This window comes from Cryptomeria japonica, chromosome 4, assembly GCF_030272615.1.
Source record: "Cryptomeria japonica chromosome 4, Sugi_1.0, whole genome shotgun sequence".
Classification (NCBI taxonomy): Eukaryota; Viridiplantae; Streptophyta; class Pinopsida; order Cupressales; family Cupressaceae; genus Cryptomeria; species Cryptomeria japonica.
The window spans coordinates 493363316-493379873 of NC_081408.1; the positions used below are offsets into that span (position 1 = coordinate 493363316).

At 37.7% G+C, this 16558-nt stretch overlaps 1 protein-coding gene across 1 annotated transcript in view; it reads right to left on the reverse strand.

Moving 5' to 3' along the window:
* The window catches only part of LOC131060382 (hydroxyproline O-galactosyltransferase HPGT2), a 137316-nt gene that overhangs the window by 73460 nt on the left and 47298 nt on the right, over nucleotides 1–16558 (reverse strand). The window contains exons 5-6 of the mRNA XM_057993580.2: nucleotides 9329–9389; nucleotides 9024–9096 (exon numbers count right to left, since the gene is read on the reverse strand). Of these exons, the coding sequence (XP_057849563.1) occupies nucleotides 9024–9096; nucleotides 9329–9389 (134 nt within the window). The remainder of the gene's footprint in view (nucleotides 1–9023; nucleotides 9097–9328; nucleotides 9390–16558) is intronic.

Here is a 16558-nt window from a genome sequence, read left to right on the forward strand (position 1 = left end):
GAGCAACAGCAGCTATCATCTTCTTAGTCGAAGACATTTGAGCAAAAGCTTTATCAAAATTGATGTTGAACTGAGGAAAACTCCCTAGGCTCTAAGTTTTATCAGTGTCAATTGCCACTAATACCGGAGTTTCCAAACCCTTGCCTTTATTCTTATCCTTGTCCTTATCCTTATCTGGTTCAGTTTGTTTTTCCTCATCTTTCTTCTCAGCTTCAACAGGTCTGGATTTATCCTCCTTGGGTGCCTCTTGTTCACCGATGTCACCACTTGGTGCACCATCCACGACCTCTACTGGTTTGTCATTATTAATTGTAACCTCATTAGCAACAGAATCCAGAACTTGTTGATCACCACCATCCTGTGTATCCTCATCTTTATTTACAATTTCTGCCGGAGGGTTATCTGACTAAGTGGCTTCATTTTGAGAATCATTATCTACAAGGCGGTTCTCAGTTAGAAACTTTTTCCAAATCTTGTTGGTCTCTCTCCTTATTTCTTCAACTCTTCCAACCATCAAACTGTTCACCCTATGTTTACTCCGAAATTCCTTTTTATTAGCCAGCAAAATCGATCTATCAGTTTCTTCTATGGTGATACTGGTGCAATGATTAACCAGCTCACTCTCCTTTATTTCCTTGTCCATCTAACTTGCTGATTTTCTTCTAGCATCAATAAGACAATACAAATCTTTGGGTAGATATTTCTCTAACTCAATTAATGCCTTGCTAAATACATCCATATACAAAATTACTGCATCCATATACAAAATTACTGCTTCTTCTATTTGTCTTTGATCTTTATCATTCATATTTACATAATATACAGATATATTCTTTAAATTGCCATCTTTTATAATCTCATCAATCAATTCTTGAGTAGACAATGGAGGAATAATGTGATACTCTGTTTTTGAGGATTTCATCTTACCGGATTCAATGGATTCATCAGGATCAGACTTTGTCTTCTTTCCTTTCTTAGCCTAGCCTGCCGGTTCAGGTTCAAATCTTACTTTCTTCTTCTGCTTCTCACCCTTCACATCACCAGATTGGGGCTTCTGGGTTACCCTAGCAAATTCACCCTTCTTAGGTGCCTTATGAACATCAGAATCAGATTCAATTTTTTTATTCCACCAAAGTAACCGCCACATACTCTCTTTGTGTTTTTCGCTTCTTCCGAATACCTTTGGCCTTTGCAGGTGTACCAGAGGCTTCAGCTTGGGCAGTAGGTGTCTTCACCGGAGCGGTAGAGGGTCTTGTTACCTTTATCTTGACAGGAGCAAATGTAGATTTTTGTATTTCTTCCTTCTTTGTTGCATCCCTTGCTGCCCTAGCAACCCTCACCTTCTCCCAAGGATGGCCCTCCTCAACAAGAATATCCTCTACTATCTTCGCCACCTTCCTCTTCCTTATCAGTTCTGAAAATTTGGAGTGTAACTCCATTGACTTTTCTTTACACGTATTGAACCTCTCCTCCTTGCTGTCTTCCAGAGAGTTGAGCAAATGTTGTGCATTTGCCTCCAAGGTAGCTTCATCCACCTCATAGCCCATAAGCATTATCCAAACGGTGCGGGGTTGGACCGCTTCCATCAAGCATTCATCTTTATTCACCATAAAACATATTGTCCCCTCATACTTCTTGACAATTTCTTTGGAGATTCGTACTCTCTGCTTCATCTTCTCCTGAAATGTTTTGAAGAAGGCCCACAAAGCAGCATTTTGATTGTCTTGATTGGCAAGACTATCCAATCCTTGCTTAAATTGTTGCGCCACCAGTCTATCATAAGCCCACTGGACTCTACCGGTTCTGAGGATTTGATTCATGAAATATAGGGCAAGACAAAGATAATCAAAGATCCAAATTTGAAGACATGCTTTTTATCTTGTTTAATCTTCTTCAAATTGATCAACAATTCTTCCAACAGTACAGTGCATAGGTCATAGTGACCGTCTTCCATAACCATTTTGTAAGCGGCATGAATTGCGGTGTCGAACACCAAATTCAATCTGTTTGATTGATACACCTTGTATCCAATCACCATAGCAGCAAACTTAACATCATCTTCCCTTATGGTACTAATTTTCATTGATCTTCCATCGAATTCTGCACTGGTTAGTTTATTTACAGTAGGGTTTGTTTATTTACAGTAGGGTTTGTAACCTTCCATAACCCTGGCTTCTCATTGGTTTGATGTAATCAGGTGACTGCTTTGATTGCTTCCGCAGTGATCTTGTATGGCTTGTGCAGCCATATAAATTCAGCATGAACCCTGCTCAACACATATAGAACCCATTCCTTCTCGTCGAAAGTTGGGAAGTTCACAAATTGGGTGAAACCCTTCCTTATCAGTTGTGCAAATTCCGGCTTAGGATTGCCAATATCATCCATGATCTAATTTGTGTACAGATCCAAAATATCTTCTGACCCAATCTCCTCAATTTCACAATGAATATAAGCACGAACATCATCAACATGTAGAACACCATGCGGAACGAAGGAAAATACACCTACCGGGTCATCCTCCATGGACTTGTATGGATGTTTCTTGAATACAGGATGAGTCTTGTCCTTCACTTCGACCACTAATGGAGTAGAAACGGAGGATGCAGATGCCATTGCAAAATCTCAAAAAATAAGACTCAGATTAATGCCCTTCGATAAATACCTTGAACAACTGCTGAATGCCCTAGATCACTTTGTCGAATTGTCGTTTGCTCTTAGATCGCTTGGAAACTTTGATAGCTCGAAAACACTATTCGCAAGGTGAAGAATGATTCTCATATTCGCCCTTTTAACTTTGCAAACCCAAATTTCCCTTTGAAATAAATGCACCTCAAATACTCAACCGGATGCCTTGTTCAACTACCGGATGACACAATCAACCATCTGAGTTTCGGATATCAACTGCCATCTGTAATCCATAGACCACAGATCTCAACAAGGGGTACTTGCAAGATTTTCATTGGTTTGCCTCCCCCTAAGGCCAAAAGCCCTAATTACCGGATGAAGATCCTGCACCAAATACAGGTATAGATCCATTATTTGTCTTCGATTCATCCTTTCTCACCCACATCTTCCCATGCTTCTCTCTAATCTCTTCCACTTTCGCTTTACCATTTTCATCTGATTTATTCTTGTCTACCAGAGCATTGTTCTTGCTTGTGCAGTACTTTGCAATGTGACCGGTTTTGTTGCATGCCCTACAAACAACATTATTCTTCAAAAATCTGAAGTTCATCTGATTATGTCTCATCCTGCATTGATTAGAGATATGTCCAAACATTCCACAGGCATAGCATCTTTTGTTCTAAAAGTTATTAATCACATCTCTACACGCATTTGACTTGTGTCCAAAATTATTGCATATGAAGCATTGACCGGTAAAGGTAGAAACATTGTTGTTCATCACATTGTTATTGTTCATCATTCCATTATTCATCCTACTTCTGCGCTGACTTGCCATATGACCAAATTTTTTGCAAGTAAAACATCTACCATTAAATTTATGAGCATTAGGCTCTCTTACCGAAGGATTGTTGCTCTTCTACTGATCAGGTTTAGGATTGCCTTGTCCAAATCCGGAGGATTCACCTTTCTCATATCCAAGACCTCGCATATCCTTTCCATGTCTTTGACTCTCCAACGTCTCATCAAGTCTTGTTGAACTGGCTTTGAATTTGTCTTTGTATTCATTAGCAGTAGCAAGTTCATCCCTCAAGGTAGCAACCTGTCTTTCAAGTTCTTGAGCATTATTCTTTGATTGTGTCAACTCAAGCTTCAACTGATCATTCTCATAGGTAAGTCTGAAGCATTCATCAGCTCTTTCCTTCAATATGATTGTGCCAGATTCTCCTCATTCTTCTTCCGGTCCTCAATCTCCTTGGTCAGATCACAATAGATTGCATCTCATTCTTCAAAGCAATATTTTCTCTCTCAAGCTTGTCAACTTTATCAGCTTTGTCCTAGTATTCCATGATCTGATCTTCTTTCTCCTTTAACTTGTCCATTAATCCCTTCCTCTTTTCTCTGCAGATACTTGCTTGATCCTTCATCTCACTAATGAATTCATCAGCTGCATTCAAATTCTTCTGCAATGTACAGACCTCACTTCTAGCAGCATCAAGATCCTCAAGTGCCACATTGAGTTGTCTCTAAAAACCGGAGTCCAAAAAATCAATCTCCCAGATCTTCCTCAAGCGGTTAAGCTTCCTCAAAGGTCTAGGCTCTAATACCAATTGTTGGAATCAAGGATCACTGAGAAGGGGGGGTGAATCAGTGATCTACCGGTTAGTAAAACTGCAAACTTGTTCTTTATCCACCGGTTAACAATGCATAACAAATATGAACATAAACATGCAACAATAAAAGCACAAATTCACAACACCGAAATTTTTACGTGGAAACCCAAAAAGGGAAAAACCACGGTGGGGCTGGAACCCACAATATTCATATACTATGGCTAGGAGTACATAAATATTACATAGATGGGGAATGCACTTCCATTCAAGCTCACTACCTAGAGCTCACTGTTCAATTACAATTGCCCGGACGACTACAACCTTCAGGGAAGGCTCACTGCCTTACAATTTGATTACAATGAGAATGTACAATGAGATGAACTCTTAGAAAGCACCTGACAATGCAAAATTGAGTTCCCGTTAGGCTTTGTATCACTAACTGTCATTGTTCTGCTGATTACCCTGTTCCGGTTTCAGTCAGTTACCGGTTGATCTGAAAGCAAAATGCGCACGTGTAATTGCGCTCAATCGCACCAAAACTGATCACAAAACACTTAACACATCACAACATACCGAAAATCAACCGCTACAATGATCTTATATATCCGGTCTCACCACAAAAACAATCTCCATCAAGTCGGCCTTAATAGATGTAACATGTAGATGAAGTCGGCTCCAATCTCAAACACACCATAGCACCAGACTAAAATATTGCAACCACATGCTTCCTAAAGATCCTACCAAACACCGAGATCGAAAAAATAATCACCACAAACACCGCAAACACCGGAGATGATTTCGGATCAACACATTATCAAAATACCCTGTTCTGTCGGTTAACTATCTACTGGTTACCTCCATCTTCCGAATAAGCTAGGTCATGACTGCCGGATCGAATCACCATGAAGAGTTGACATCAATGACAGCCCTACACAACTAATCAACCACCGGAAGTCTCCTGAAATCACCGGATGAGTGTCAATTGCCAACAAGTACCTCAGCCAAATCCTTTGATTTTGTAGTAATCACCATTCTACAAATATTGTTGTGGAGAGTTCCAAAATATTTGGTGAATATATCCTCCTCCTCTAGGTCCTTTCCCAACAACATAACATGTTCCTTGAATACCCCAATATAATCCTACACACTATGGCCACTGCCTTGCTTTAAATATAACCAATTGATCTTTTGGTCATTTTTATGCCCAATTGGAAAAAAATTACCATGCAACAATTCTTTGACCTCCTCCCAACTAGACACAATTGGTTTCTTCTTTTTAGAAGATGCCAAATAACTTTCTCACCATTCAAGAGCATGACTAGACATCTTAAAACATGCAAAAGAAAAAACTTGTGCCCCACTCACATTCTACACATTAAATTACAACCTCCATTTGTTTTATTCATGTATATATTTTCCATTAAATTGTCCCTAAAAAGATTTAATTTCAATTTTCATTTCAACTTTATAATGGAATATGCTCAAAATTAACTTAAACAATTATCAGTTTCTTCTCTTCCAAGAATGTATCTCTATGATGTGTTTTATCCATCATCCTTAACACCAAATCTTTTTGCTAGCACACACACTATGTTTGGACTAGAGATCCACAAATTATTGTACACCTTGTAATCTTAAGTCTAATTGCAACTACTTAATATTTTGCTAAGTTACCAAATCAAAATCAGTTATAGATATGGGCATGTGGGTATAATATGCCAATACGACAAAAAAGTTGAGGTTGGGAATATTCTAGGTATGTGTATACAAAAAAATATATATAAAAAACAATATATATACCTACAACATAAAAACAATAGCTAAATTTCAGAATGCTACATATGACAAACAAAACCAACCTAAAAACAACAATTAAATTAATTTCTTGAACAGCTCCTTCATTCAAATAATATTAGCATATAAACTTCCTATATAACAAATAATTATTAATATACAAATATATTCATATTTTAATATTTTTTTCCACATAGTAAATATTAATATTAAATATTATTTATCATTTCCTAAATTTTAATAATAATATATACAGCTATAATGTTTATTATTTATATTAATATATCCTTTGTTAGGCAAATTGCAAGCACATGTAAATAGCTTGTTTTGTCAACCGTTAGCGTTTTGTGTTTGTTGGGTCATCAATTGTTAGTGTTGTGTTTGTTAGGTCATCAACTATTGCTGCTGGCTGCCCTATCAACATATGAAAACCTCCTCTCTTTCCATATTTGTTATATGCATGGTCAAAGACACGAGATGATCAAAGCATTCCAAAGCCCACAAAAAGAATGGAATGCAGCTCCTAAACTCATGGAAAGAATGAAACATATTTATGGGATTTTGGAGGTCAAAAAGTCAAAAAAATGCCTTCAAAATCTACACCTACATCTAGAATCGCTGCAAAAACAAACTAGAAACACCACATAAAAATCAAAATCTCTCAATCCAATTCCAAAAAATTCCACTAGGAAAAATCAGTACCCTATCCAAACCCACAATCAAATTGATGCAGATTCTAACTTTGGGACATTTCATACCCAAAACCAGCCTAGTTTCTACTGGTTCAATAAAAGATATTTCGTAATATTGTAGAGTCTAGACAAAGTGCCCACATGAAAAAGGACACCAAACTTGGATGGACTCTTGAGATTCTCTAGTGTGCACTCTTCGCCATGTGTCATTGGTCTTGTGATGATTGTAAGAAAACATTGAATAGGGAGTTACTTGGTGGACTATTACTAGCAACCTGTGTAAGTTATAATATTATATTATTACACCTAAATGGAATGCATGGGCATTACTTTGACCCCAATTGGTCTTGGTGGTCAAACTACTCAAGCAAGAGTTACATTGTATTCTGGAACAGTTACACTAGGAAGTGGAGCACATGCTTTGGACTTGGACCATCTTGCCTTGTTTTTGAATCATGGTTTTGAGCCAATGATTTTGGAAACCTATTCTTGGTTTCCTGGCATATTTATACAGGTCTTGGGATGGAGATATTATGTCATGTTTTATGCAAGGTTATGTTGTTGGAATTACCATTGAAGCATGAAGACATCGATATTGCATTGAAACATTTGATGTTGGTTAGTACATTGCATCCAATGCTTTGAAGGTTGGGTTTTCTCGTCATTTTATTCTCTTCTATTCTTCTTATTCTCTGTAATTTCAACATGCCGAAACTCTACTGGAATTTACATAGATCTGAAAAGTAATAAAACAATTCTGATATCATTAAATAGGATTTAAAATTTTAAAGCATATTTTCCTTTTACTATGGTGCTCATGGAGCATATTTTCCTTTCACTATAGTGCTCATGAAGGACTTTTTTTGGTCCATCCACTCTTCTTCGTACTTCATGTCCTCTTGGTGTTGGCTATCCCAATTTTGACTTTGCATCACTTCTCTGGGTTGCTTTCCAAGAAAGTGACTAAAGCACTCCAATTATCCATTCTCACCTCCTTATTCCACTCCCAAAAAGATATTTCTAGGTTGCAAGGAAGTGATTCTTTGTTCTCCAAAGATCTCGTCATTGTCATACATCTTTCTACAATTCCAAGTATTAGAAATCTGCTCTGATACCAAAATGATACCTAATATACTCAAATTGTTAGCATAAATTATAAATTAACCAACATCACAATTAAACTATTGTTTTATTTAGAATTATTCGAATGATAATCCAAGAGAAACTATGGTTTTACTTAGAATTACTCAAACGACAATCCAAGGATTTAATGTTGTACAAACAGAGAAATGACATACTGAAACAAGTAGAATTTCAACACCACTAAATTTTTATCCTAGAGAACCCTAAGGTGGGCAAAAACCAATTGGTAGCTACAATTAAACATCTACTAATCTTATTAGATCACAAACAATCAAGTACAGAGGATAGATACAACACTTAATTTCTAATAAGCCCACTGTTAAGTCAATCCTTCCGTCCAAGGGTTTGAGCATAGTTGGTTAAAGCATTGAGTTCTCGTTGTGGAGACCAAAGTTCAAATCCCAAAGGGACATCTGATGTGGAATTCTAAATTGTGACTCTTGCTCTTCCATAGTTGGCTTCTAGTTTGGAGGTGGTCTCTAGAGTGGTTGCTCAAAAGGAGCTAAAATTAGTCTCATTGTGCTTGCGAGAGTCTGTATCGGTCTTATGTTGATGCTTGTAAGAGTAGAATATTTGTGAACAATTAGAAATATTAAAATAAAAAGTCAATCCTTTCTAGTACCTACAGCTAAATTCTCCCCTATTTGATCACTACAACACTCACACAAGCCTCCAATCATGTGTTTTGTCATCTTCAATTGTTATAGGTTCTGGAAGATCCTAACAAACACACTAAAGGGTCTTCTTGCCTGGAATTTCAAGAGACAGTTGTTGATTCATTCTACATTCTTGGTTTTCCCATCAGGACAAAATCACCCTTTTCAACAGATAGGAGGTCGCAAGACCACCCCTAACAGAAGCAGCAGATCCATTCTGCTGGTTCTTAGGGTGCTTTTCATATAGATCTGTTGAGGAATATTCTTATAGATCCACACTAGTAAAAGCACATTTCATACTACAATTGTTTTAGCAATTGCATTCAACTTGCTAAGGCAAGTGCACAAATTAATTAGAAATAGCAACAAGGCTTCACAAAACGCATCCTTGTAACTGGAAATAGCATATTTCCTAATGAATAGTAAATAATTAGATTGGTTAGAATTTGTACTTGCAAACAATTTCTAAAAGATACTTAGTATTGCTAGAGCGTATTGCTTACAAGAACTAGGAAATCATTTGTTTTCTGCATTTCGGCATTGATTTGTCTGTCCAGGCTGTCTCCCCTATTTGCACTGCCAGATCCAAAAAAAAAAAAGAATTTTGAGAGTTAAGATACGATAACCAAATAAATCAAAAAGTCAAGCTGTATTTCTAGTGATAGCAATATGTCCTTTAACATGCAGTGCTGATGTGATCAAATTTCATTTACAGATATCTTGTTTTATGAATCCAACAGCAACAGATAAAAGCCTTGATGAAAGAGAATTGCTTTAATGTTGTCTGAAAGATGGGCAAGAAAAGTACCTTCGCCCCACCACAAAGCGAATAACTATTCCTTTTTCTTCTAATGTCTTCAAGGCTTGACCTGTATAGGATATAAATTTAATGGATAAGCAATAAAAAATGCTTTGTAATCAAAATAGGCACCACTAAAAGTCAAATCTTCAACCTCAGTTTCCTTGCAACTAGGACATTTCTGATCATCTCATCATGTTTTAGTTGCTATTAAATAGAGGATTTGATTTGAAAAAACTGTCAAAGCATCAGTACTTAACCAAGGTTATTGAATAAATCCATAAAATTGTTATTAATATATATTAAATTCCTTCTCCAACTTAAAAACCAACAATATTAAACATTGCGTAACAACCCCGAAGGTCTTCAGTGAGCATACATGCCCAGAAATATTGTTATAGAATAAACAAAATCAAATCTATAGGAAATATCTATTCAATGGCAATGGACATACTACGTCCTAGCCATATGAAGAATCATTCATGGCATTAAGATAGCCATAAATGTGACATTTTATAAGCTTACACTGTAAGCAATTGTGCTTAGGCATGTGCATTCTAAAAATCAAGCCAATATCTTACCATAAGCTAATTTGTGTAGATATTTTCTACTAATAATGGGCTAGTAGTTAAAGTTAGATCCATATTTCAATACACATAGGAAGTGGCTTATGCTTTAAATATGTATGTAGAATAAGTCTTTATGTGAGCTTCAAGATATAATGTAATTTCATCTTAATTTGCTCCATAATTAGCATTTGTGGGTGATAGTCAGGTCTCCAACAACTTCAAGATTCAACAAGAGTCCAAGCATAGAAAGCCATGAGGTTGGAAATGAAAACTAAGTGGATGGGTGTTGCAAACCCATTCCATATTTGTGTGTATTTGCATCCATGTTTGATAATAGACATGAAAGTCCAAGCTATTTGGTTGCATGACTCAACCATAAGCAAATGTTTAAAGAATACAAGGATTTTACAGATCAATGAAATAAATCAACAAAACCAAAAGGGAAATAGAAGGTTAAGAAAGATGATGCAGCACTTAAAGGAGGAAAACAAAGAGCTGCGGGACATGTTGACAAGCCATGGAGATGCCATTGCGGAGTTGCAAAAAAAGTTTCTTGCAAAAGAAGAGATGTTGGAATGTTCCAAGAAGACGATTAAGGTGTGAAGAAGACAGAAGAGTCTACCAAACAAATGATACCAACCTCTACTAAGGATTCAAAAACCATGACTGCTGTATGCATATTTAGCACTCCACCAAGTGCAATCTCTTCAAGATTAACACAATGAATCCTTTGGTAATTTTGAGAAGCATACTAAGAGAATCAGCTCTAAGTCATCATTCAATATGGATTATAAAAGAAAAGGCTTTCTCAAGAATGGTTTAAGGACTAAAAAATCAAATTGAGGTTGATGAAAGACCCTAGTATGAAGGATTGGGACACACCAATGGCAACCAAAACGACAGAGAATGCTCCAAGGTACTTGAAGAAGGAAACCTTACAAAGACGTGAAGCTCAAACTAGTTTCTCAACAAAATAAGCCTATTAAAGGTAATGTGATTATTCTTTTTGTGGAACTCAATAAAGAAATGACAAGTAAGGACATGTTTCAACATCCTAGGGTCGAAGTAGAATGTCCAAAGAGAAGATTGCAATTCAATGAAGCAATAGGAAACACATCACTACTTCGTGAGAACAAAACTGAATGCAGGATAGCTCCAAAGAGGAAGAAAAAAGAAAATAAAGAAATCACATTATGTCCACAAGTGACCAAAATAGATTGATGATACTTGAAAATACAACTAGATATAATAGCAAATGGAAGCCTAAAGAGGCTCTAAAAAAGCTGCAAATAAAAATAAAAGCATTCATACTAACTATAACGGGGGTCAATCTAGAGTGGGGAAACTCGAGTCATCTAAGAAAGGAAAGAACTCGTGAGACAACCAAGTTGACTAAATGTAGTCTACAAGTAATCCAAATATCCAAGAGAAAGGGCTCATTGCCAAAGTAAAAAGAATTGAGGACATTGCAACACTCAAACAAGCAAAATTGATCTATTTTGTACCAATGGAAGGGAAGTCACCCTCACTAACAACAATGAAGGCGCCACTACAAGAACTGATGATGTCCCCTATAGAAATCCCTAGCCTAAGAGATCCCAATGGGATAACCTTGGGCGGTGTGAAGAACATCGATCCAAAAATCTATCTAAAGCTCCTTTAAAATTTATGGCCAAACAGCCTACATCATTTAAGATACTACAAGAAGTGGGAAAGAAATTGGCAGTGTGCACATGAATAAGAGACCCCAACTAGGATTGAGACACAAAAAGAATGTGATGCCTTAGGTGAGACACATGAATGCCCTAGCCCAAGTACATCCTCTCAATGATTTGTCATCAACAATGTGAAAATTGGTGCTGTCCTAAGGGTGTCTAATGCTTCCAATACCAATGACACTCTAGAGTTATTAGAGTTTGAAGTGTTAAAATTTGTATTAGAGAAACAGGTATTTATACCTATAAAATAGTAACAAATTTGAAACTCAGAGGTTCCATAAGAACTCTAACAAATAGAGTCCTAAAGAGACTAACATAGTATAACAAACTTGCTATAATACAATCAATGATGGGATATCCCAACACAAGCAAGACTTAGTTGTCCTAGAAGTCCACTACAAGGCCACAGATCACAGGGTGACAACCTCCAACTAGAAAAAATTCAAGGACTGTTGAGAGTAGAAAACGAACCACTAAAGTCCCTATACAAGCAATAGCATCTTCCCCATGTCTCATATTAAATAGGGCCTCAAATAATTAAGTGATGTTGCCAAGTTTGTTTGAGCTGTAAACTATGCAGTTATAGCAAGCCAAGTAATTGGAAACTAGGATTACATCAGCCACTATCCATCGCATCTCAACCATGGGAAAAGCATATCAATGAATTTTCACATGATTTCCCAATAACAAGAAATGGCCAAGACTATCGCTTTGTGGTGATTGATAGGTTTAACAAAATGTGTGTCTTAATCCCATGCAAAAACAGACACTAATAGATAAGGATGCAATTGAACTTTTCTTTCCAAATGTGCCAAGGCACTTTGGTTTGCCATGGAGGACTATATCGAACAAGGATTCAAGGTTCCATGGTATGTTTTGATGCACTATATGGGGCAAAATGATAATCGACTGAAATGATGCACCACACTCATCCTCAAATGAATGAACAAAGTGGGGTAGTAAATAGAAGGTTCAGTTACTCTGAGACTACAATATGAATCATCGTAAGATATGGGATGAGATTCTTGCTATATCTAGCATTCCTACAACTAGGACACAAACTTTGACAAACATTTCAACATTCTAAACATGTTAAGGTTACATACCTCCAAGCCAGCTTGATGTTGTTGTGGGACAGTCACAAGCAAAAGGAGAAAGTGCTGACTCAGAGATTGTAAATGCTGGGAAATTCATAGAGCGTATCCAACAAATACATCTTCAGGAGAAAGAGAACTTGAAAGTGAGTAAGAGAGGTACAAGTGAAGACAAGAACTGTACTGCAACAAGCATAAGTTTAAGGTGGGTAGCAAGGTCTGCATGTATATAAGGTGCAGCAAGAAATATGAAACCCTTGAAGTATGGACCCCTTGTTAATATGAATATCTATTCAATGGTTAATGTAGAAAATCTACAATTATTTAAGGCCTCTAAGGTAGATGAGGACAAAAAATTGAATCACCTTCAGTTAAAGATCTCACTCTAGGCCTTTTGGAAGAACTAGAACATGATATGGTTCTTCAAAAGGAGAGGCAGAAACATAGGGTGCAAGAAACATGGTTGTTTGGTTTGGAAGTGTACAACTTCCAACCAAGGCAAAATGGTACCCTAAAGAGGGTGTTAAAGAGAAATTCCATTTGTAATGAGTTTCTGAGCTTCAGGGACCTAAAGCCTCCCAACTGGGGAGATATGATCCAAAATCAAATCTTTGTTGCAATCAAACAATCAGATGTTTCTAACCTCAGTCAAGGAAAAAGCTAGTTTCAATAGATACTTCAAAGAGAGTTCTCATTCCATCAATTTTGGAGCATAATGAATTTCTATGACTCCTCTTCAAACAGTTCAATCTGGTATGTTTTCTAGCGCATCCAGACATGACAGGTGAACAAGAGTGGTTTTGTGATCTCACTCCATCCACTTCCTATGGGTAGCTATCCCTTGGTGATGACACATTATATGAAATTAAAGAAATTGAAGATATTACTTTGCCCCTCAAAACTCAGAAATGCAAAATTACAAAGGTTTTATATGTTCCAAGGCTCACAAAGAACCTTCTTTCAATTAGCCAATTATTGGAGCACAACTTGAAAGTTGAATTTGATTGCCACAATGGTGAGAAACTATGTCTCATTAGAGATAAATTCAAAAACGGTGAAGTTGTTTCTCATGCATCAGTAGTCAGAGATAAATTCAACCATTGATGTCACACATGAGGATAAGGCCCTTGCTGTGAAGACTTTGCATCCACAACTCTTTGGCATCGGAGATTTGGCCATCTCAGTTTCGGCTATCTTCTTGCATTGAGTAAGAGTTGTATGGTGAGAGGACTTCCCCATATGCAAAAATTGCTCACATTGTCTTGCTGGAAAATGACATCCTTTTCCTCTTGCAGAGAATAGAGCCTCTAGTCCCTTATAATTTGTTCACACTGATCTATGCAAACCGATTCCACCAAGTCATGTTTTCTATGATTTGTGGATAATTTACAAGGAAAAAGTGGGTTTATTGTTTGGCTCACAAAAATCAAGCATTTGAGAAATTCAAATAATTTTGAGCCCTTGCAAAAAGATCATCTGGTCATTCTCTGAGAGCCCTTCGCTCAAATCAAGAGGGGGAATTCACAAGTAAGGAATTTTCAAACTACCTTCAAGAGAATGGGATTCAAAGACAGTTGACCACTATTTACACACCTCAACAGAATGGTGTTGCATAGAGGCGTAATCGTACTACTGTTGAAATGGTGCAATGTATGTTGAAAGATGTCGATCTTGCACTGCATTTTGGGTTTAATCATACAGCAATGTATCTATTAAAATGGAACATCCACCAAATTCCTTGAATAAGTCACACCAACGAAAGCGTGGACTGGTAAGAAACCCTCTATTTCATATTTCAGTGTGTTTGGATTATAACTTAAATACATGTTCCCAAGGTACAAAGAACAAAATTGGATGGTAAGCCTTTGAAATGCATTTTCCATGGGTACAGTTCAGAGTCAAAAGTATAAACACTTATGGATACATTAAAAAAGAAAGTGTGCATTAGTAGGAATGTTGATTTTGATGAGGAACCAACATGCAGCACCTCTTCCTCACCATCCCCTACTAGTTCTCAAACACTGAAGAACATTGAACATGAAGATGAGGATCTTGATGAATAAGCACAAGAAGAGGCTTTGTTTTTATTGGATCAGTTTCCCTTTCTCACCACCTCCATCCTCATCTCCTGTGCACAAAAACTTTCCTAAGTAATACTGGACCACCATAAAGGATGCTAAAGGTGATGCAGTTATAGATCCATCTCTCACTGAGCCTCAAACAGAACCAGAAACAGTTCAGCAGGATCTTGAGTCATCACCTTGGAAGGAAGCCATTAATGCAGAATAGTAGGCCTTACTAAGGAATAATAAATGGGAACTTGTTCTTGTTGATCTTCCACCGATAAGAAGGCTATTGGATGCAAAAGGATCTTTAGTATCAAGTCTACGGCAGATGGTAGCATTGATAAGTACAAGGCCCAACTTGTGGCTAAGGGCTACGCTGACAAGGAAGGCATTGACTATGATGAAGCTTTCGCCCCCACAGCAAAAATTGAGACTATCCATATGGTCTTGGCAATGGCAGCTCAATTTGGTTGGCAAGTTCATCAGTGTTAATTTTAGGATCAGACTGTATCAATTAGATAGCAATAACAGAAAACAAGACAATGTGCACAATAACACCAATACACCCTGGGAAAACCTCCCTCTTGGAGGTAAAAAACCCAGCAACAATTCTCAGATCTTGATTAGGCAATAACCAATTGAATCTTTACAATGAGCTTCAACACTTGAAGCTATCAGCAAACTATGCACAGTAACATCTTCAACCTAGGGCACACAGAGATGATGAACTTATTTGCAATACAATGTTGCTGTCACAAGGATGAGGTATGGTGATTACAGCCTTCAAGAACAGTTCGCTGATCTTCAAATGATGACAGCTGCCACCTGAAACCAGTTCGCTGTCACACAGTGATGTTTGCTGACTGCTAGATAAGGTTCGCTGTCTTCTAATAATGTTCGCTGTCTTCCAATTGATGTTTGCTGTGCACTCAATGATGATTGCTGACTTAGGAGATAATTCGCTGCTTCTGAAGTAATTCGCTTATAGCAGATACGAATGTATTTGCTGAATGTGTGTCTTAACAATGACATTAGCATTACATATATATCAGACTCTAGCCATCAATTTGCCTTAGGTTGGCTAGGAGTCTAATTACAATGCAAAACATAAAGTGGTGCCAAAACCAAATAACCACACACGTTAAGCAAGATAGGGCAGGGTTAATCCACGAGTTACATATACCACCCCACTTAGGGCACAGCAAACACAAGATGTTTAAGCCTTCTAAAGGCCGGCACGGCCATACACACGCCAAGTGTGCTAGGTCGGCCCTAGAAAGGGCTCCAACCTAGCTACTTACAACAACACTCCCTCTTAGCTAGGGAGGAGACCTTCACAACATTTGAGATTCATGGCTGCTCCCATGAACAATGCAAATGAATACAACCACCATGGCTACTCCCATGGATGTCGTTCACCATAGCTACTCCCAGAGGGTGAACAAGCACAAGTGCTGAATCGTATCCACCATGCCTACTCGCAGAGGGTGGAAAAATACAAGTACATCATGGAATTTCTTCCATGACATCCATCATGCCTACTCGCAGCGGATGGATCCACCATGCCTACTCGCAGAGGGTGGAGGAGGGCTTTCACCTCAAACTTCTCCCAGAGGTGTGTATTACCACCATGCCTACTCACAAAGGATGGTTCCACCATGCCTACTCGCTGAGGGTGGAAGATACATCTCAATGTATCACTAATGCTGAGACTCCCTCTCAGCCAGGGCTTCATTCTCCACGACTCCAAGCTTGTTCCGAAAATGCACAAACTTCACTTTGGTAAGGGGCT